The sequence below is a fragment of the Psittacula echo genome (genome assembly GCF_963264785.1).
Source record: "Psittacula echo genome assembly, chromosome: 6".
Lineage (NCBI taxonomy): Eukaryota > Metazoa > Chordata > Aves > Psittaciformes > Psittacidae > Psittacula > Psittacula echo.
In genome coordinates this window covers 50,078,843-50,103,033 of record NC_137743.1, presented here as the reverse complement: position 1 = coordinate 50,103,033, position 24,191 = coordinate 50,078,843, and the positions used below count along the sequence as shown (strand labels likewise).

The 24,191-nt window shown below is 38.8% G+C and overlaps 1 protein-coding gene across 2 annotated transcripts in view; it reads right to left on the bottom strand.

Moving 5' to 3' along the window:
- The window catches only part of ANK3 (ankyrin 3), a gene marked incomplete at both ends in the record, with an annotated part of 206,550 nt that overhangs the window by 96,817 nt on the left and 85,542 nt on the right, over nt 1–24,191 (bottom strand). For both annotated transcript variants that reach the window (XM_080621696.1, XM_080621697.1), the window contains 8 exons: nt 371–469; nt 993–1,190; nt 3,272–3,370; nt 4,648–4,746; nt 6,678–6,776; nt 8,477–8,674; nt 12,871–12,969; nt 21,025–21,123. In XM_080621696.1, the coding sequence (XP_080477822.1) occupies nt 371–469; nt 993–1,190; nt 3,272–3,370; nt 4,648–4,746; nt 6,678–6,776; nt 8,477–8,674; nt 12,871–12,969; nt 21,025–21,123 (990 nt within the window). The remainder of the gene's footprint in view (nt 1–370; nt 470–992; nt 1,191–3,271; nt 3,371–4,647; nt 4,747–6,677; nt 6,777–8,476; nt 8,675–12,870; nt 12,970–21,024; nt 21,124–24,191) is intronic.

Sequence of the window (24,191 nt, the reverse complement as noted above, 5' to 3'; positions counted from 1 at the left end):
TTAAAAAGCTGGAGGTCCTACTGGGCTTTGCCCTGTGTCATGAGACATGGGGGAGAAGAGCCAGCTGCCTAAATATTCTGATAAAGACTGTAAATAGTCTGGGCAGGAAGGTAGGGGAATGGTTTGTCTCCATTCTCCTGGATGGGTACAAAGAGGACATCATTTTGTTGTCAATTAATGACAATAAAAGTCACTTTTGTCAAGAGTTTGCTGGCTCCTGACAGCCCCAACAGGGACTGAAATATTACATGAAACCCATTCCCAAGCTGTGTATATTAGTGTCATGGTAAGTAGATAGAAGGATATTATTAGAGTATTATGTGCATTTAAGTACTTGCTGTGCAAGTGGCAGTGGCTTCTTCTGTCCTACCTTTCCAGAAGCATCAGGAGATGCATTCTTCTGAAGCAGGAGATTGGCTACCTCAATTTTCCCATATTTTGCAGCCACATGTAGAGGAGTAAATCCTTTCTGTAAGAGAAAACAGTTATATAGCAGCCTTGTGCACTCTTTTTCAGGGTAAGGTTTGTCTCTGATCTACAAGGGTACTGCTGTTTCCATCCATTCCCTTACATAGCCCTGAGTACCGGCAGCAAGTCTGCAGATTACCATCTGCCTAGCAGGTCTGGAGGCCTTTCCTTGCAAGGCAAAGCCTTATCTATGTTAAAACAGCCATAAAAAGGGAAGAGTCAGTTCCTTTTTTCACACCACCAAAGACCCAAGGACAAGGCTGGGTAACAGCTTATCAATTCCCGTTAGGAATTTCTGCCCTCCATTTCTTTCATTCCAAGAGAATGCATGTCTGATCACTGGGATATGTTATACATCAGGCTACATAAGGTAAAATCATGAAGATATGTACCCTTTTAATAAAATGTAGCTCATTCTTACACCATTTTCATGTGTATTCAATTCTTGCAGCATTTAATTCACAAGTAGCGCTTGCTACAGGCATATTTTACTATTGAAGCTATCACTTTAGTAACTCCCTTACCTTGGTAATGATAGATAAAGATGCACCATGATCCAAAAGAACAGAAGCTACATCTTCATGGCCTTCTCGAGCAGAAAGATGCAGGGGTGTATAGCCAGACGTTGTAGCTGCATTTGGAGATGCTCCTTGTTGTAGCAGCTGCTGTACTATATCTGCCTTTCCCAGTCGAGCAGAAATGTGAAGTGGTGTTTGGTCATCCTAAACACAAAAGAAACAACAGAGTCCTACATGCGAAAACTGAGGCTCATATTTTGACAGAATATACTTGCTCTGATTCTACCACTTTCCAAAATTGCAGATGAGCATTAATTCTACTGAGGTCAATAGTGAATGTTGCACACTGTCTTTCTCTTTGTCATATAATAAAGATACCTTGTGCTTTGTTGATGCACCAGAAAATATTCCAGACAGGTACATAACAGTAAACAATAATAAAAAAAAAAGTAATCAATTTTTTTTCTAATCTGGATTTGCCTCATTTTGCCTTGCCACTAAGGTGCATAGAGTTTCCAGTTGAATCTGAGACCTTTCTTAAAATGTAGCTAATGCATAGCTCTATTGTTTACATCTAGATCTCATTTATGATTCCCAGCAACATCTAACAACTTGTTGTTAGTTCGGATGGCCTCAGATGCTTAGCATATTATTGCCTAGTAACTTGCATTGAGTATTGTATTTTGTGCTTTTTTACTGGTGAACAACTTGTTTAGTGTTTTGCAGATAACTTTACAGTGGCTGTACCTGAAGATAAAGCATGGTGCTGAAATTCACTGTTGTTTTCTTACTGGCCATTCAGAACACAAAAACCCTAGTAGTTTTAAGTACAGGGGTTGCCTTGTCATGAGTCTCATTGTTTATTTATTTTCCTTCAGTGAAAACGTTGTTGTTTGTGACCTTGTTCTAAGTATTTTTTCCTGTTCCTCATAAATCTATTCAAAAACCTTTCTGACCGCATTTTTCCCTGCTAAACTTCCTACCTTTTAAGCACTGCTACATCATGTCTTGCAGCAGAGTAGTTCTGGGGTGTTCTCAGTTAGAGAGACTTCTGCCCATGCCCATCCTACAACAGTGATTTTACACCTTTGGGATTTAGGATGAGAGAGTGTCAGGACGTGAATGCTGCTCCTCTACAGGGAAATTCTCCTCTGACTGGTAGAAACACTTTACGGTTCTTAAATGTTTCCAGTTTATGCCTGTTTCCCACAAATTCTTCATGGCTGATGTTAGCACTGGTCTATAATCTATTACTTGCATTTAGCTGTTATTCATGATAACGAACTGATCAAAGGCAATGGTACTTTGCACAAATTAATTAAACAGAAAAGATTTGCATGATTGTGTTTCTGAGCACAAGCTGTTCACTTTCAAGGCTGGTTTTGGAGATTTACAGACCACATGATTCACTTCTGTTGTCAGACTGCTTGCAGATATGAAGTGTATCTGCTACAAATAATTAGTCAGAGTTCCTTATAAGTAGATAATCTTACCAGTAACTTTATTTGTGAGCCAATGCACAGACAAGATTCAAAACAAAAACCAGATTTCTTTGAAACTGTATTAATTTAATCACTATTTGAAAAAAAAACCCAAAACCAAATCTTGATTCTACCTAATGAGATTGCTATTTATTGCACCCATTTATCTCCTTCCCTTGTCTGTTTCCTGGAGCTCTTTTATTTCCATAACTTTGCATGTTTCTTTAGTGGCTCTTGACCATTTCTTTTTCCTCCCCCTTATAATCCTCAATTGCAATTGTTTCTATGGGCTCTGTTTCTTCTTTCCAGCCCTATGTGACATCCCCTTACTGTGCCTTCTTACTTTAGCAGGTGTCCTTTAACAGTATAACTATCTCTGAATGCACACAGGCAGATGTTTTAGGATCATGATGGGAGACACCAGCAGCCTAGGATTTACGGTTTTGCAGAAATAAAAGCAGATTTGAGGCTTTCCTCCCCCTCCTTGCTTCCCACCCAAACCCAAAACTCTTCAAACACGTGACAGTTTATGTTAAAAGCTGACCGCACACCCCTACCCCCCCCAAAAAAAAAAAAAAAAAAAGGGCATGGTATCAATTTTGCATCTCCTGTCTTCTCTCTTACATACAGATCACTCATGACTACAGCAAGAGAATACATAACATAGTATCAGTGGTCATTACTCAAATGCCCATGGCTTCATCTCATTTTCTCTTGCCGTAAGACACATGCAAGATGAATGAGATTCCTTTCTTTGCTATATATAGATAATCTAGGGTTATAAGATCTGGACCATCATCTTACCTTAGCTTTAGCCTCCACTTGGGCTCCATTTTGTACCAGGTATCGAACGACCTCTGTTTGGCCAGCTCTGGCAGCCATATGCAGTGCTGTTTCTCCTCTCTAGCATGCAGCAGCAAAAACAAAATACCATTAAAAACACACTGCAGGAAAACAAACCCCAGCATGTTTCATAAATACAAAAATACTGGTGACCCAGTTCAGAATAATCTCCACTAAAATATTTTGTAGTAGTTTTCTGTGAGCAAGATGGGAGATTAAGTCACTATTTGACCTCTTAGCTGTATACTACAAAGCAGTTTATTTCAGGGTCAGTTCCACAAGACAATAGTGCCTCACTAGTCTTTTGCTGAGAAGAGACAGTACAATTTTTGTGTTTACTAGCATTACTCACAGTGTTAAAACGGACCTCCATTTAAGTAGTGCCTAGTTTAGTCAAACAAAAAAATTATTTCAGATTTTGTATATACAGAAACACATATATCTGGCTTTCCTCCGGTGATGCCTGTGCCCCTACTATGATTTGTTATCTAACAAGCACTGAGATGAGTGAACAAGAGGAGAAAAATTCATTACTGTGTACATCAGTCTAAGGTTTCATGGATTTTATGAATGACAAATCCAAGGAGACCAGAATAAATTCAGGATGGAAACTGCTTCTTATATTTTTGGACATTGATATGTCTTCAGCAAACACCTGCTAACTTAAAAATGGTGTTGCGTTTTTATACAACCTAAAAGTATTAGTAGACGAAAATCTTAATAAAAGATTGCCTTCAAAATGCTTCTGTATATGGAAGTTGAAAGGGAGATTTTAGAGGCCAAACTGTTAAAAAGAATCAAGAAGTTTCTACTTTCCTCCTATTTCCCAACTGTCAAATATTCATCTAACAATGACTTCAGTTTTTACACATGCCCTAGGAGCCTTAGGGCACGCAGTGCACATCCAGTAGAAAAGCACACTTGTATGGCTGTATGGACACAGGCAATATGTCCTGACAATCTGCTGCAATCTGTTGATAGCAGCAGAACTTTCCTTAAATGGTAGACCTCCGGGGTCCTGGGGAAACAGTGCTCAACAGTCAAAAGCACATCTCAAAAATCACATATGAGGAGCTACAGTATGTTCACATTCTTCAGAAAATAGAAAGAATAGAGTCAGCTTAACATCAGCCTCTTTTGAGGTTTTCTCAACATGTTAAGCATCCCCAAAATAGGAGTCAGGAGGCTGAACTTTCCCATGACTCCAGTAGGAGCCATGACTGCTATGGAGGTGAATGGTAAACACCAGATTTAGGTGCTTCTTCACAACAGTGCTGCTCCAAAATATTATAATCAACTCACAGTTCTGCCATGCCAAAAGGAAACCTGTTACTCACCACGTTGGTAGTGTTGGGTGATGCTCCGTGATGCATTAGCTGCGATACAATATTTACATGTCCCATGAAGGCAGCAACATGGATTGGAGTTAGGCCCGACTGAAAACCAAACCAAACCAAAATCAAACTTAAATACCTACTTCCACATTTTTTTACTAGAATGCCATAGTGAAAAAATAAGCTATTCTAAAGTAAGTAAACCCAAGTGCTTGCTCTTCTGAGAGGATCCTGTCTTCTCAAAAACGTAATCTATGCTTAAAGGGCACACTGAATTGGAAACACCTATGAGTGGTATGTGAATGCAAAAAAGATGCGGTGTCCATTGTCCCCATCAAATCCAGTTGCTTTTAGATGAACAAAAAGGTCTATTGAACTTAGTGGTGAACTCCATCCCCACTGTTTCTCCAGGAGAAAGAGAATTCAGAACTATGGAATCCAGCCAGGGAGGCATAGACACGAATCACATGGACTAAAGAGAATTCCCCCTTCCCTCAGGACCTTGTGGCACCATCATCATCACCACAAATCTGCACCAGTGCCCTTATACAAAAGACCAACTGGAGAGAGAGGGAGGGAGAAGGAGAGCGGAAAAACCAGAGCAGTCATTAACAGGGCATGACCTAAAGGATTTAGCTCTAGAAATACAATCAATAATTAATATTTCTCCACATAGAATTACCCTAAAGCCTCTTCACAGCTGCTTCTGCGCATCTGTACCAACAGTCCGCCAGAGGCTGCAGAAGGGGGTTTTGCTACCAAGATAAGGAGAACACTCAGTGGATCTCTGGAAATCCCCTGATTTAAGGAGTGTCCTCATAGATGTACACAGGTACAAGGAGAGTAAGGGTGAGGAAAACACACTTTTGTTACTTCCTCACACAAAACAGCAGACATAAGCAGTAAGGCAGAATAACTGGTTGAGTATGTTATTTCTTTTACCTGTTTCACATAATTTAGTAAATGCTTTTAAAATAACAGATTGCAGGAAATACATGTGTATCATCTTTGATCATAAACACTAACTAATACTAACTAATGCTTTGCATTTAAAGGGATAAAATTGAGTACATGATTTTTCTACTTCCACACTGTTAATACAGAGGACAGGCATTGCATCTCTTCTGCTAATGTTCTTAATGTTCTTTTTGTACTTCTCACTCCTTTGCTAATATGACTTCACATTAGACTCTGAAAAGTGCATCTACAACTAGATTTTAAAAACTAGTCTGGATATATGTGACATATAGCAAGTGCCGTCTCTGTTCTTTCTGAAGAAACTGTTTGCTCTGGTTTGCTACTGAATGATTAGAACAAAAAAAACCCCATGCATCAAATGAAACTCCATTTTTGGGAGATGAACTGTTCCCAGTTGTACCTTGTCTGATCAACAGAATTGTTTTTTTATTTTCTAACCTGGCTTCTTCCACAGTGCTCAGACATTCATACATGTGACCCTTCCTCCTAACTTAGTAGAATATACATACACACAGATGAACCAAATTTTCCATAGGTGCATAATTAATCTTTAAATAGTGCCAATAACTGGGTGTAGACTATCTCATGTTGATTGACATAATAGCATATTGATTTCTTTCTAGCTGATCTGTGATAACCCCTGATGGTGGGTGAATTCAACTTCCGTGTGGAAAGCCAAAACAAGGTCTGAATTAAACCACCTTTCAAAACAGGTCTTGAGTGAAGCACAGTCTTCACCTCGATGTCCATAACAGAGTGAATTTCATCTTCAGTGTATCAAATTACAGGCAAAAATTTGAGAAATTATAGATATTTTAAATATTTTAATCTGTTATATTTCACTTTTTTTTCTCCAAAGCATATAAATTGGGTGCTATGATCCATTAGAATAACTGACTTTATTATTCAGTTTTATTATTTTGTAATACCTGGTTGAAAATAATTGTTGACTTGCTTGGTACATGTTCTTTTAGAAATATTTAAATATGAATCAATATAGTCACAAACAATTTTGCAGGAAAAACAAAGACAAATGTGAAAAGACCACTTCTTACCTCAGTCACAGCTTGAATCGATGCACCATGCTTCAGAAGAAGTTCCATTACTTTCATTCTGTTCTTCTTGCAGGCTATGTGAAGAGGTGTGAAACCATTCTGTAAATGAGAAAGAACATACTTTTTGACACTGCATATGTCTTAAAAAGTAGAATTGAGTATAGTATACACCATGAAACATTCCTCTGTTTTAACAAAGCAACTCACAGATTTGTTTTGACTTCACTAAATTTTTAATGTAAAAGAGAAAAAAAAGTCTGAAAAGAAAAAGACATATTTCAAAGATTCATAGAATGCTTTCGGTTGAAAGGAACTTTAAAGCTCATCTGGTTCCAACCCCTGTTCCACTGGCAGGGACACCTTGCACTAGACCAGGTCCTTCAAGGCTTCATCCAGCCTGTCTTTGAATGCTGCCAGGGATGGGGCAGCCACAACTTCCTGGGATAACCTGTGTCTCACCACCCTCAGAGTAAAATATTTCTTCCTCATTTCTAATCTAAATCTACCCTCTTCTAATTTAAAGCATCTTACCCTAGTCCTTCACCAACTTTCTTGTAGTTCTTCTTTAGGTACTGGAAGGCTGTTCTAAGGTCTTCACATATAGCCAGTTTTAGTGATGAAATACATTATTTTATTTTATTTATTTATTAGTATATTATTTTATATTATTTTATAATATTTCCTACTCCAATGTATAATGATTTTTTTAAAAAAAAACTCAGTTCACCTAAAACTAGCAGAGCCTTTGGTTTTGCTTAACATATTCACAGTTAACTGGTTGAGGTTATTTTGTTGGAGTTTTTTGGGGGAGTTGTTGGTTCTTTTTGGTTGGGTTTCTCTTGACCTTTCAGAATGTTGGTAAAAAAAAGCACTTTACTTTAGAAGCTCTGGTATTAGGATCTTTTTCTAAACTAATCTTACTACATTTTTTTATTCATTACCTGGCAGTTTACAATAATTAAAATTATTTTGCCCCTTCTTTATAAAAGAATATATTCCATCTAATTTAGTGTGAGCAGGAAACAAATAAAACAGGAAAATAAGCTGTCCAGAGCACGCACAACTGGTACAATAACATTAGTGCACTAATGCTGATGCTGTTCTGTATATTCACCAAAAAAGCACTTGCAGAATAATTCTGAAAAGAGCTGATAGAACCAATCCCTCAGATCTGATCAAAATTAGCTTTTCTACCTACCATATAATAAAGAATGTTGTATGCTTTTGTAATGTGAGGTCATGTTCCAGTTAAGTGTGAGCAGCTCTCAACTCTCTCCTTAGCAGTAACAGATTTTGTTGCTGAAGTTGTTTTTAAAGTAGAAAGGCAAATTACTTCAATGACACAAAATACCACAAATACTGGTTATGTAACTCATTCCTACTTTTGACTGCTTCACATCTTTGAGAGCTAATAAAAATTCTCTCAGTTTTAAAAGTTACTGCTTATTTTCTCTTTACAAACATTTAGAAAATGAGAATTTTCTCCATACCAAAAACTACAGCAGTTATGCCTGCAGCAGCTTCATCTAGTCAGAATCATAACAAGCTACCAAGAGGAAAGAGAGCTGTAGGTACACTAGAAATTCATAAATCACTGTTGATCATCCATAAGCAAAGGTCTACTCTGATTGCATGATACATTATTAACACTTTGAACCTCGAGCATCCTCTCTTGGTTCTGTAGCAATACAACATATCCTCATGTTAACCATCAGCAGGCAGAAAATAACTCTCAAATAAGTCTCACTGCAACTTTGGAAGAATGTTTAGCTGTGAATAGTAACCCACCGTGTACTCACCAGTGCTTTGGCATTAGGATTAGCTTTCTTGTCCAAGAGAACCTTGGCAACTTTATAGTGGCCACAGTGGGCGGCAACATGCAGCGCAGTCAGATAGTCATTAGTAACATCATCTACAGGCACGTTGTGCTGAATCAGAAGCTGAACACAGTTTAGATGATCTCCTTGTGTTGCCATGTGCAACGGAGACAAACCATTCTGCAAATAAGAAGACCCAACATTGATGGGTTATAGAATGCTCAGAGAAATGAAACTCCTCTGCTTTGTTTTTAGCGTATTTGTTGTATGAAGAAATTTATAAGCCCAGAGAGCACCCAAAATAAACTTAACATGTTCAGTGTAACAATGAGGGTTCTTACTTTGGCAAAAGCTATGTGGAATTTGGAACTTATTTGGTTAGAGTTTGTAGGCAGTTCAAGGTTAAAAAACCAGTCATACCGTATCAGCAACGTAGCTTATTTCAGCCAGCATAGCTCAGATAAATTGCTCAACTGAGATGAATTATGTAAAGAACAGTATATTAGGACTTTAAATAACCTAGCCAGGAAATTTCCTGTTTTTAAAAGCTGCATTAAACTCATCACTCTAACGTAGACTGCATATTCCTGGCATGAGAGAGTAGGTCAGAGCATCACTCAGTAATCACTCCAACCTTCCCTCATCCCTCCACTGTCTTTTCCAGAATTTGGGTTGTATGCATGCCCAATGTATATATGTATAATGTATACTGCATTACACACCTGTAGACTATTCTTCCCAGCAGCCAACATCAGTACAACAGCAAAAGTTTCAAGTGCAACTGGGATAGAAATATCTGAATGAGACCATGGTGATGTGACCTATCAGCGGCAGTGGTACAGTTCTGCTTCATCAGGGAAACACCTGAGAGATTCGTATTTAGGAATAAAACCTGTACAAAGAATTGTGTCTGCAGTGCTTACAATAGTTAATCAACAAGCTGCCAACATATATTTCCAGAGTAAAAATAGGAGATATTAATATATCATCTGTAAATGACTGACAGTACACTGTGCTTGCCATCATGAAGAAAGTGAAACTTTTGCTCACAGATGTAGTGCCCTCGTGTGACGGCAGTTAGCAAAGAAGTAGCAAGATAAAACCAGCTGAGGTCTCAGGCTTTCTGAAACAGATGATTTCTTTCTTCTCCTTTCCCATACCCATATCATAACAGTAATGACAAACATTCAAAATAAAGGTGGAAATACACTGTGAAATAATTTTTTAAAGAGACAAGGAAGAAGGATGTTGAAAGCAAGCAGCCTAATACTGTCAGAATTTGATAACAGTTTACATTCAGTACTGAGAAGCAGACATTCTTGGACACAGTTACATCTTTCAAGATCATCTCTTGGGCATCTCACTTGTAATTTATGTTGGCTCGGATAAGCCTCTCTCCCATTCCCAAAAGCTACTACAGCAATTATCTGCCTGGAAGCTTGCTACTAGCAATGCATTTTAAATATTTTCATTGTCTCCTAGTGTAGTTAAACAGTGGAATAAAAAAAGATTAATTTCCCTCAGTCACCAGGTTCCCCTGATAACAGTTTATAACTGATGATGGTTTTTAGTTGATACTAAACATACGCTGTTCTGTTTGATTTTTATAAGAAAGATCCTTCAGGTGAAAAGTGTCATTCTTCACAATAACAGCCAATAAACCACACTAACTGATGGAGTCAGAAATTGTGAAGGTGATACGGGAGTCCCTTCTAGGACAAACTGGTACAAAAGAGGCTGACATTGATGGGAAAGAAGGGAAGAAGCAGAGCAGCCACATGTCAATTTGGGAAAATCAGCAAGATACTTGACAAAAACCTGTCATGGATGAGAAAAGTGCAGCAGCTAGCCAGACTTTACACAAAAGAGCAAGAGATGAGACTGGATGCTAGAAAAGTTCATGAAGGTAAAATATCATTGGGATACTGACTTTTGCTATGACCTAAACCAGGCTTGCTCTTAATTCTGTTGCAGTAGAAGATATTCTGCAATCTTACACAAGTCAGTTAATATTTCAATGTGTCTTCCCATTTTTAACATAAAAATATTACATATAACAATATTCTCCTGTCCCATATCCTTGTTGCAAGACACAATTTACCAATGACTGACTGTAAGAAGTGATTCGGTACTTCAAGATGGAGGTACTATATAAACACTGTTATCTTACTGCTTTTATGAAGATTCTCAAGAAAATATTAAAAGTTGAAGAAGTTCAAGATCAACCAAAGATGTTGACAGTCACATGATACCTTTAAAAAACCCAGCCAAAACAAACCACACAAAACCACTCAACAAACAAAAACCCCAGAAGACGACCATGGAGACGAAATATAGAGTATTGAATGCCTGACTGGGTATAAACAACACTGTCAGTGATACACAACCTATTTTGTAGCTGTGTCAAAGGACTTTAATCAGGGCAAGTGCCATTAACTCTGGGAAGGAAGTTAAAAAAAAAAAAAAAAAAAAGGAAAAGCACCAAACAAGCTGCAAAAAGCAGTCATTAAAAAAAGATGGACACTGATACACAGAGATGCCATTTCTCATACAGGAAATCACTGGCATACTCAGGACTAGAGTTTAAATTCTTTCAAAGATGTGCCCTATTTCCAATACTATATGATTTAAGTTGAAGAGAATGGAGCCACTTATTTTTGCAGAGGACAGTACCATAGTTTAGTGCCGAATGAATGGATTCATTTATATCATTCAGAGGTATTGCTACTTCTTAGCTTACTTTCTGAAAACAGTAGAATTCACACAGCAGAAGGAAACTCAGGAAGCTTTCAACTTTCTTCTGTTCACTTTTTAACTCATATCATTATTTTCCTTCTTTCAGAGAGGCTCTCATTTTGCTGAAGGTGCTTATATAAACCTCTGCAGGTGAATATCCAAAGTGCATCTTTCAGCCCTGGCCTATTTCAAACCCACTATCCCATGTTTCATTTGCCTGATTTTGGCTAGTGAACTCTGAGCCAGGCTGTGTGAATCTTCTCAGGAAGATGAACAAATTAAAAACATACAGGCCTTGAAAAGCAGGCTACATTTAGGGATTATACCTGACAATACAAAATCCATATTAAAAAGAAACGTAGCTCCTTAGGAGAGGTTCTCATTTATGATGGTGGAAACCAAACCAATAGGATTTATGGTTTGTTTGTTTTTTCTTTAAGTAATTAATTGAGCTACCAGAGAGTATGGAAGAGCCTTAGTCCCTGGAGTATGAGCTCTGGGCTCCAAGAGTGGCAGTGGTGTGTAGATGTGTCTGAGGGGCTCCTAGACAGCCCCTTGCTGTCCCCCCCTGCTCGTGAAGTTTGCAAGTCAGGGCTGTGGGAGTCCATGGATACTCCACATGCAGATGATGGGTGAATCCTGTCTGTCAGATTACCCATGACAGCACTTGCCAGTGACTCACTGAGCAGAAGCTGGTGCCAACCTTCCCAAACAAATGCTAAATATATTCCAGCAAGAGGGGGAAAAAAAAAATCCAAAGAAGAGGGAGGAGAACAGCAGAATATAGAAAGGTGCTGAGACAGAATAGAACAGAATGACAGAAGAGAGAAAAGAAATAATATAAGGAAACAAAAAAAGTTGTTGGAAATATGTTGCTTACAGGCTGAGAGAAAACATGTAGTGAAAGGTCATCTTGGGAAAGAACCTCAACAAACTGCACAACCCAAATGTCAGCCCTGAATGGGAGAGTCATGGATTGTCATGGTGCTACATAGCAGGCTGCTGCACTGAGATTTAAAATCAGCAATAACAGCACAGCAGAGACCAGAACCAGAAGAGCTCTGGCAAGTACATGCTTTAATGCCAACCCTTAGGTCTAAAGCAAACTGCACACCCTGACAGGTGATTTGAAATTCCTGTGAAGAATTTTGCGTGATAAACTGTAGGGAGATAGAAATTGGAGAAACTGGTAATCAGGCTAAGTCCTAAGGAAATATGAGCTGTTTCTGCGAAAGAGATATCGCTCTATTTTTATCTCTTGTCTCTACTCTAGCCTTAGGGTAATTTGGTGCAAGCTGAAGATAAATTGTAATCACCATGTATTTATTTCAGGACAGATACAGAGATTTCTAACTACTGAAATTCTGAGGAGTAGGTTACCGTACACGCCTTTTTGGTTGGCACAGAAACCTTTTCTTGTGTATCTCGATTTAATAGATTTTACATATGCAGACTTGCACTACATACGGCATTCACTTCAGAGATCTCCCACACAGTTACTTTAAATAGCTATAAAATAGGAAAGTTATTGTCAAATCCTTAAATATATGAGACATACAGAATTACATTACAAAAAAAAAAAAAACCAAACACAAAAAAAGTACAAGGATTATCCCAGCAGAAAAAACAGTACCAGTTACCTTGGTTTTGGAAAGAATAGGGGCACCACGATCCAACAGCATTTCTACAACCTGTTCATGACCACTTCTTGCTCCACAGTGGAGGGGGGTCAAACCATCCTGTGGGACACAAGCATTATAACCAGTTAGTTTCAGAGACAGCAGTAAAATCTTCTGCACTTTTTCTTTTAAGTCCTATGATATCCTAAGGAACTAATTAATTCCTACAGGATGCTGCCCTTATGCAACTGAACAGCTGAACCTGTTTATTCAAATGGACAGAGTACATTTTTAGTCTGATTTTCTAAACATCTAAATAGTCATATCAAATTGGTGCTCATGCAGAGGGCTACTTTCTGGCCTCCCTGTACATTCAGTAAAGTGGTAAGTGCACATATAAGAAAAATATGAGATTGCACTTCATAGCCTGCATGATTTTGAGAAAACTGGGTCTTTCGTTTGTCAGTATGCATCAAAGTCAATGGAAAATCCTTCAGTCTGAGAGAAAAAAAAAAAGTTTCCTACTTAGGCTTTTTCTTATTACACTAATTTTGACAGGTATATATTAGATGAGAAAAACATAACCCCAGGTGATAAAAGTGTGTTGGATTAACTCTGTCTCTTGTCTTGTAGGCTGTATTTGTGTGACTTCCAGCTGAACGACTGGTCTAGAGTCAAGGCATATTGTCAATACTTCTTTCATAAGAGTTTGCTTAGTAACAGTTATCATTGTATTAGAAATACATTCCTTAAATAAGAGGAAAATTCTTTTTATGATTAACGGAGTTATTCCAAACTGATTGGATTTGATTATTTTTTGACTTGTACCCCGTTTACAGTGCTCAAGTAACCTGTTCTACATGAATGCAATGATGAAAGATAGCACATATGCCTTGAGTAACTGTGGGTAAATTCACATGGAGTTTTTCAATGCCGCATAACATAGTGATTGTTACCAACAGTGATATAATAGTTTCAAGAAAAATAAGGGAGAAAAATTAATGTTTTCAGAATTAGTAACAGCAAACATTTTATGTAGTATAAGCAAAACAAATGCAGAATATAGTGTCACACAGAAAAAATACTACATTTTCACTAAGTATGTCAAAAGAGGAGCTTTTGTAAGAAAGGTTGAAACTAATAAAAAAGAAAGATAAATACTTCTTAATTTTCCAAATACAAGTCATACAGGAAGGGGCCTTTTCCCAGTGCCTCTCGGCACTCTTACAAACACATACATTGTGTAAAACACATATGTTGTATTGTCTAAAATACATGCGTCACATCATTTTTATTGCAAGGATTATCTAAAATTCCTTCTCACATATCCTGTCCTTGCCAATTCATGCACATGCACTCTGTCTGTATGATAGCAAATACTATTAAGATACCTTCTTAGACATATTTTCCATGCACAATTACACTATTCTTTCTTGATAATTGTTAAACTATTACAATTTACTAGAACATCAGCTTAAGGCCTGCAAAGTGTAGAGGGCAGCCAGGGAGGAGGAGAGAGACGCTCTTCTGCTGCTACTTTCTTGCCCTGCCTCAATAAGCCTATGAAAGATAGCAGACAGAAATTGCTGTGATTAACTTTTTCTGCTAGTGTCATTTAAAACTAGTATGGTTCTTGTGCATGTTCTTCCACTTAAAGTAAGGCGAATGTTTTTGACACAGATGAAGAAAAGACTTTGGTTCAGACTTAACTTGATCAGGACTCAGGGAGTCATTTGTTCATGCAAGATGAACACAGTTTAGCTCACTATGTCCTTACAGGCATCTCTGGAGTTGATGCTATTGTCATTTCTGTTTCTTTCTTTCAGCCCATGAAGTACAGCGAAGAGCATCTTGTTAAAATGATACTAAACAAAGTAAAGATGTATTGCTCAAAAAACGTAAGTAAAGACAGAGAAAAAAATTTCAAAACCCATGAATGGTATGTCTATCAGCTGAACTGCAAATGTGCTGCCTTAGCTCCACAAGTGTTTGAAAAAGGTAATGCATATTTCCCATAGAATCATAGAATAGTCAGGGTTGGAAAGGACCTTAAGATCATCTAGTTCCAACCCCCCTGCCATGGACAGGGACACCCCACACTAAACCATGCCACCCAAGGCCTCATCCAACCTGGCCTTGAACACTGCCAGGGATGGAGCATTCACAACTTCCCTGGGCAACCCATTCCAGTGCCTCACCACCCTCTCAGTAAAGAATTTCTTCCTTATACCAGTAGTTCCCACAGGCAAGGGCATAGCAAGTACTGAGCAGAGCACAAACAACTAACATAAAAATATTGCCTACACACACACACAAAACCATGTATGGGAAAGAAAATAAAAACCAGCAAAGCTAGGTAACTAGAGAACTGTAGGCAGGGGATGAAGATCATGTAGATTAAGCTGTTAATTCTTTTTAGTTCCTATAATTATCACATTCTCCAGAAACATCAAAGAAATATACTCAAGATTATCATACACAAAACTATAAGTTGAGGAACATTTTCCTGATTTTATGCCCTTCCAACTCATTTCACCAACATACCAAGGGCAGTACATACCAAGCTCACAGAGGATGAGACACATTTGATCATCTTCAAGCACTAGACTAGCTCCTTAAAAATTACTTTAATGCTCCCCAGAGCACAGTGCCCCAAAAGTCTCATGGTGCCTATCCTGCAACCCCCAGCTTGTGCCTATATCTGACAAGGTTACCGTGGCACAGGAGGCATCAGGCAGTCATGCTTGGCCAGCTAAAGCTCATTCTGGTCCACAAAGTAGTCACTACCACCAGATGCGTCACATGGCATGACACATTACAATGCAATGTAGGTGCTTATTGGGACAGTGGATCTATAGCTATTGTTAAGATGATGTCAGGACTTCCACTGTAAAGAGAAAAAACACTTGAACACAGCTCATTTAGCTGCAGAGACCTTCCTTTTTTGTATTCTGAAAAGACACTGTCTATTCACCTGGCTTGGTTAATTGCTATATGACAGTTAAAGCATGTAAAGAAATGTGCAGAGGCAACCTGAAGAACAGATCACAGCAAGATTTTGTTTTGAAAAAGAGAATCCGAGATTAAAAGAGACGGCTCTGAACTCAGCAAGGCTTCACTGATTTTGTCAGTAGATTTTCTAGTTGCTTATTTACTGTTCATGTAGACTATACTATGTGAAGCATAAAATGTGGTATGTGTATTAGGCAGCAAACTTGCTTTGATATGATAGTCTTCAATGGCTCAGAAAAAACATTACAAACAATTATGACAATAATCTGCATATTAAGGACTCCATAAGTGTGCACTGACATGATAAATCACATCTGTAATTGTCTACACCCCCAGAGAGCCTGAAAGCAGCTCCAGCAAAGCCAGGAGGACAACAGGAGGAGTTCTGCTTAGGCACAAGCCTCCTGTAAGTATTGCATACCCATCGTGGGGACTGCTACTCTTTCCTTAGCTTTTATTTCAAACACATACCACACCCCTCCAATCAATGAGATCTAAGCACTGTTACTGGCTCCTGTTGAGACTTGGATACCTGTGTAGCTCCCTGATCTTGTTCCTGGGGTCACAATTGGCATGAGGTTAGTGATAATGGTGCAAACAGCTGAACTTCCCTGCTGCAGTGTTTCCCTGTCACCATATCTGGCTCTAAGGGCCCCCTGAGCAGCATGTGCAAGCACAGATCAGCCTCCCCATGCTCCCTAGCTACCCCTTCCCTTTCAGTGCTCACCTAGGATTTCCCTCACCTAATGGGATCATCTAGGCTGTACCCCAAATCCACGGTATCCTTAGTATCACAACTCTCACATCAGCAAGCATCAGCTTCTAACCTAGTCTATAAGCAATGAAATTAAGAACAACACCCAGTAAAAACTTTACTGTGATGGAAATATTCAGCAAGGGCATGTCAGACTTTGAAACAAATCTCAGAGTCTGTCCATTGCCTTAGCAGGAGTGCAACAGGCACTCCACTGCCCTAAGCCAGAGGTAGAAGGCATGCTTCCCCAAGGGACCAATTACTGCTGCATCTAGGGTTCAGCATCCCCGTCACTGCTTAGTGAGTCTCTGTGCATGTGCTTCAGCCTAGCAGGGCTCTGTATCTCATGGTTCCTCCATGCTTTAAGTCTACTGAATTCTTAATTTCACTGGCACTATTGCAAACTGCCCCTTCCATACAATAGGGTGACAAATGAGGTTTGCTCTAAGTGCTTTTTGCGTGTGTAGGAAGAGTGCCAAGTCACCATCATTCTTGTAGTGATTTTTTATCTTAATATATGTGGCTTTTCTAGAGCAGCTTATGTATGATCTAGTGCACCTAAAAAAGCATATCACACATGTTTTCATGTAGATATGAGTGTTGGTCTGTAAATTAGCTGCAAAATTGAAAGAATGCAGATTATAAACATTGTAAATCCAGGCTAAAATTTGCTTGCTGCCTGCTTCAGATACAAATTCACTTTGGCATATACAGTATTAGACAGCCAAAGCAAATCAAGCTAATTTAATCAACCTCTCTAAACTCTCTTCTTTTTAAAAGCCTTTTCTGGAAGATAGAGGAAACATAATCAGGGCAGCATTCAGTAACATGTTACATGAGGTATTAATAGGTCTTTGGTGAGAATGTTAGTTAAAAGCATGAACAATAAAAGCTGCCCTGTATGGACAAAAGCAGCACATAAGTTTTTGAGGTGTGTTAAGAATTCGGTACAAAGCCCCAGGTACCAGCTACTAGACATCTCACCCACAAAAAGGACAGATAAACAGCTGGTTAAAATAAACAAAGCAACATAAGCATGAACTAAAAGAAAAAAAAAAAAAACAAACAAACCAAACAACCCAAAAATCAACCCAAAAAGGATATGGCTGGGTCTCAAATATTTGTAAGTTCATTTCTGAAAAATAACCTCATATACTTAAACACTATCTCAACTCCAAGCTACAGTTTGCAGATGTGCAACAATATCTGTGGTGCTCATCAAATCTTAGTCTTAATGAACAGAGAGAAACTGGGAGCCCATGGATGACTTTTACAATAATTTAAACAGGATAAGAATTTAGCCCCTTGCGCAGTTCAGCACTGCAGTTTTCAGGACCATCTGCCAGCAGCAAACGCAAATGCTCTTGGAAATTACTAAGGAAAAGAAATAATTAGTTTAACTTATTTAATACTCACGAAGCTTTATGTGAATTTATCTATAAAATGAGAATGTCTGTGAAAAATAAAAATAACATATACATGGAGTGTATTTCCAATACCCCATATAGAGAATGGATTGCAAGAACAGGGCACAAAATGGCAGCTAAATAGCTAAAAATGTCACATCTAGGAGCCAGACCATCAAATCCTCGCCTTGTTATTGTCTGGTCAACAACATAAACCAGTATCTTCTGCATAATCATTTAAAGGTGAAATACAGACCTCATACAGGAAAAATAAAGGCCTAGTAATTTCTGTCCCTGAGAAAAAGAAAGAAGCAATTTTCAAGAATTTTTGTGCTTTCATATGAGTACAGAACCTTTGCCATTCACCTTTATGGAGGTATTTTGTATTCCATAACCAACATTTGAGATAAATAATACCATGGTGTCCGAGACAAATACTATTTTAACCAAACAAAACAAAACAAATCTGCTCATCTCTTTAAAAACCTCTTTAAAAAGAAAAAGAGAGCATTCTCACATTTATAAATCTGGTAATAGGAGCCTCACATATTTTCATGCGCAAATCCCACCTGTTTGTCAAGTTGTGTGTGCATTTAGCACCCACACCTGCGCCCCACAGAACACCATGAGGCTGGGCTCTGACTGGGCATTCAACTGATAAGCATGACTTGATATGTGTATCAGAAAAGGTAGCCTTTACTGCCCTTTGTCTGTCAATACATTCAGTACTGGTGGTGATGTTGCGAAAGGATACGACTGAAGCTTTTGTCACCCTGTATTCATGTAAGGGCACTCTATGTCAGGGACATTAAAATAAGAATGGTGCCTAAAAAAATGTAATGACAATGTTGACATTCCTCAATTGTTCTGCCTTGGAAAACAACATTGGGTAGGGTAGGAATAACAAGAGAGATTTAGCAGGAACATGTGTTATAACAGCTCACAACAATTAACCTTTGCTATTGAACATTAGAACTAAGCAGACACTCCTGAAACAATGTCCTTTCTTCATCCAGCACCACATTTTCAGCCTTCTACTGCCTCTCCTATTGATTTGTAAATCCTCCCTGATCTGCTGCAGTGATGCTCTTCCCTTTTCTCAGCCATGCAGCTGTCTGCTCAGTTCAGTGAGTCTCCTCAGCAGAGGCATACACTGCCCAGACCACAGGCTGGTAAACCCTTGCCAGGATGAGTCAGTGATGCCAGGAGCAAAACTTCCACTTAGTCACTAACTGCCAGAAAATGATGCCTCTGGTAATGCCAGAGAAGTGAAATGATGAGTGACACATGTACAACACAAGCAGGAAAAGTTATGCAAATCCCTTCTTATTTATAGACAGGATGGGTGTTTAGAGAAACAGGCAGTCTCTGGGGGAAGCCAGAAAAACAAACCACCACTTTGTGAACGACTCATTCATTGCCTTTCACCTCACTGTGAAGCTCTGCCAGACTTAGGAGCTGTTAATGCTTCTGACCTCCTCCTGGATCCTGCTTCTGCCCCAGCCTATATTTTCAGTTATATAAATTATCTTAATGTCTGACCCACGAGCATTGTGGTACAGAAAATGAAGCAGATCACAGATTTTCATAACTAAAAGAAAACAACAAACTGGAGTCCAACTATTTAAAAGTAGTGGTCCCCAATGTTTTGGCTGCAGTGGGCCATATGAATACTTGCAGAATCCCTTCCCATGTCCCTTTCTCCCTGCTCTGGAGAAATGCACATTTGTCGTGCTACCAAAATGTGTCCCTCCCCACTACATGGTAGGCCCATGACCCTCAGGCTAGCATACCCCATGTAGCCCATAGAAGACTGGTATTTTAGCTCAGAAATTATCCCCAATGTTCCCGTTACCCATGAGAAGTCATCTCTCCCATATCCCGCAATTAGAAAAATGAGAAACATTTTACAAAGAAATCATGAGTGACTTCTAAAGGTAAAACAGAAGGACAACTAAAGAAAAACATGTGAAAAGAATTAAGAGATGACAAAATAAATTGACCCAGTTTCTGAATTTGCCACAGAAATAAAAAAAACACGACTATGCCTAACAAGCACTGCAGGAAATCTGAGAGACTGCTGAAACAGTGGAAAAGCAAACAGAAACCTGTGGATACAGTAATAGCTGTAGGACAAAATGTTCTCAGGTTATTCCTTTGAGTTGCTTAGAATGATTCTGGTGAAAGTCTAAAAAATGGAAGATGGTTAGATGATAAGCTAATTCATGAAAACTATAATTGTCAAAAAGCTACAGGTACAGCTCCTGAAGGTTATCTCATGTGCACAAGAGCCTGTTGCAAAGACTGCCATGACAGCCCACAACACCAGTTCTAGCTTTACTTCCAAATATTTGAACTTTTTCCTTCTCTTTTTGCCACTGTGTAAGCAAATAAAATACCCATGAACTGGTTTTACTGGGTTTTAACTACTGCAATTAGATATAACCACATACATAAAGATTCTAAGTCACTCAGTGGATAGAATCAGGTGTCAACCTGGCAGAAACCATCACTACACCTGGCACATTTGCTGACAAATCTGAGCCAGCACCTGAGCACCCAGTTAGAGAAAGGTTGAGCTGCATGAAACTCATCAGCAACACTGTGCTCTGTGACGCTGCCCTGTGGATAACAAAAGGTAAACACACATTGCAGTTCAAAGTTATGTTTTTAACATTCAAATTCTGAAATATCTGAATCGAATTCTTGTCTTCTAGTATTTTCCTGTACCTCTATCCCCAAGTAGCTTGAAGTAGCTCCTAATGAAATGTTCTACAGAGAACATGTAAAATTGTTGGTTCTGAGCTTTGCCATACATGGTGTTTCACACACTGCTTTGAGAGATGTAAATTCTTAGCATCCTACTGCAACCATTTTATAAAAAAGAAATGCAGTGCAGCCACGGTAGCCTGCCAGGAAGATGAATGATTTAAGCCGTACAGCAACTAACAAGTCAGAGGCAAGAATTCCACAGTCACTCACAGCATTCACACTTAAGCTTACCCTTGTTTTGGCATCAATTTTAGCTCCTCGATCAAGTAGGAGTTTGACCATATTTGCATTTCCCCTCTTTGATGCAACATGCAAAGGTGTGATATCATTCTGTGGAAGAAAAAAAACATGTAAGTAAATATCCATTTATCTTTCTTTCATGAACTCCATGATCAGTTTGCTCACAGAATAAATTATGCCCAATTTGCTAAAGCATAACACAATTTTGTTTCCCTGGGAGTATGAAAGCAAAGGGAAGTGGTGTTAATCCAGACATGTGAATTCCTGGCCTGATACCTTGACATACATATTATGAAGACAAACAATCAAGTTGTGGTTGGAATTATAAGAAGACATGACTGTGCCTCAGTTCTCAGCTTTCGTATAAGGGTTAAATTTATGCAATTTTACTGACTAAACCCTAGCAGTTTAATTCAGATATGGTTATTTATGAGCATGTTACAACAAGGATTCATACCTCACAATTTCATTTGCCTTGTAGGAGCCATGGAAAAGAAATAAAACCATTATATCTGTAGGTTTAATTCAAAAGTGACATGATGCCAATGCTATTTATTTCTGAACATCATCAGCAAACTCTGAAACCCTTTCAATCACCTTCAGTTCAGTCACATCACTAATTTTGTCTAATGAACTTGTTCCTCTAATTGACGTAATACTGTACTTGAAGTGAGATTGCAAAGGTGTATATGCAGTGCCTGGCAGGCCGGCAGCAGCCGGCAGCATGTAGCAACGCCACACATCAAGGACAGTTACATAACCAGCATGTGCACACTCAAACACACTGTTTTAACAAGATGTAGCTAGGATGTTTCTTCATGCTCTGATGAATCTTTTATCTTATGATGTATGAAGGCCACATCCTGTATATATTTGATCATACTTAGCCAAGTAAAAATAAAAAGGATATAAATAGAGCATGCGGCTACTGTACGTAGACAAATATAATTTTAAAGAACACATTTCTGTGTATTCAGGAACAGGAGTACAGCTGTCTGCATAAAACCAGCTTCCCCATGGCTGAGCAGAAAGCGGTAAATTTTAGTGAGCATGTGTCCTATGGCTGACTGAATCAGAAAGGCATCCATACCCTTGAATAGCTGGAGAGCAGTGCAAACATCTTACCTGGCCAACAGACTGTTAACAATGCTTCCTCAAAACTGCAGGTGAGTGGAGTGACAGAAAACCAGCAGTGAAAAAAGATCCCCCTCAGATGGGACAAGCTGACTTACAGCTTAATAATAATGCTGAGCACCTAATCCAGTATGCTACATTTTCATTTACACAAAATTTCACTATGAAACTCTCAGCTACTAGAAAGTACTAATTAATATTATCACAGAGGTAAAATACATTTTACCAAGATGAAATGACAGGGCTTCTTTCTCCACTATTAATGATCATTAGAGCACCAAAGCAACTACTATTCCAGGATAGCTCCTCATTTCCTCAAAAAATGAAGTAAAACAAAAAGATGCTTAGTACCTTAAACAGAAAGTATGCTAAGCCTCGTCCTTCCAGGGATGTAAAACTATATGAACGCTTAACTTATAATTTGTGAGTTGATTTTGAAATAAAGAGTTAATTCAATTTGACTAGGAGTTGATACTGGATATAGTATGGGGTCAGTATATTACTGTATCAGCCACAAATAGGACAGAAAAAGAGAGGAGAAAAACAATTATGAGGAGATACTTTCTGCCTTTCTTCTAGTCTCAGGAGAAAAGGTGTAACTGAGGTCAGAGGAAGAGAGAGATTAATTCTGCTTTCCTGAGAAAATACAATAAAGGAAATAACTTTCACATCTTCAAGTAAAAGGTACTGCAGGTAATTCAGTCTGGAGGATCACCTTATTCCACCAAAGAGGTTAACTCAGTCTAATAGACTTTAGGGCCCCCTTAATACATCAAAATCATTTAGAACTAATAAATTACTATATCGTACACATTCATCTTGACACTAAGCAAAATCAATCCAGTGCAGCACAGGGGAGGGTATAAGTGTGTAAGAACGTGCACTTTGGATCTAATTGTTTGCCAGCCCAATTGTTCAAAGCTTCTGTTGCCTTAAATGAAGGAGGCTTAATTTTAGAGTAGATGGATGAGTGCTGGCAGACAGACACCTCAACTCCAAGAGAGATGACTTCCACTTAACAGTAAAGTTTAAGTCACACTGCTTGCAATGGTGGGGTGTGTGTTTGAAAATTAAAACATCACTTTCATGTTTAAAAAGAAGTCCTGTTCAAATGGCCTTCATATTTCTGGTTAGTACCGAAACTATCAGGACAGTGTCGCTCTCTCTCAGCTTCTGAGAGGGGCAATAACCTTGGCTGGCAATGTAGGGAAATTCTCCAGCACCAAATGAGGACTGAGCTCACTTCTGCAAGATGGAGAGCTAGCAATCCATCTTTCCTCTATTTGATCACCCGTTGTCATGGTTTAAACCCAGTCAGCCACACAGTTTCTCTCTCACTCCCCCCCTTCATCCCTCCCCCAGCTCCCGGAGGGATGGGGAGGAGAATCAAAAGAGTGTAACTCCCACGGGTTGAGATAAGAACAGTCCAGTAACTGAGGTATAACACAAATCACTACTGCTACCACCAGTAATAATAACGATAAGGGAAATAACAAGGGAAGAGAATACAATACCACCCGTCGATACCCAGCCCGACCGAGCAGTGAACCAATCCTTCCAGGTAACTCCCAGTTACATCCTGGGCATGACGTGCTGTGGTATGGAATACCTCTTTGGCTAGTTTGGGTGAGGTGTCCTGTCTCTGCTTCCTTCCCGCTTCCCCTCCTCCCTGGCAGAGCATGAGACTCACAAAGTCCTTGGTCAGACTAAACATTTGAGCAGTAACTAAAAACATCGGTTTTATCAGCACTATTCCCAGGCTGAAAGTCAAAACCACAGCACTGCACCAGCTACTAAAAAGGAGAAAATATGACTGCTATTGCTGAACCCAGGAAATCCGTCTATGAAAAACACATAAATTTAATGTTTTTAGGATCTTGAAGCCTTGCGTTACATTTGGTTGAAAATAGGTAGCAAGTTTATAAAAGGAAGAGATAGACAGATGAAGGATGTGATCATTCATTTGACAGAGTTTGTTAGGAAAAAACAACCACACACAACTGCCCTGAAATAATAAATTGAAC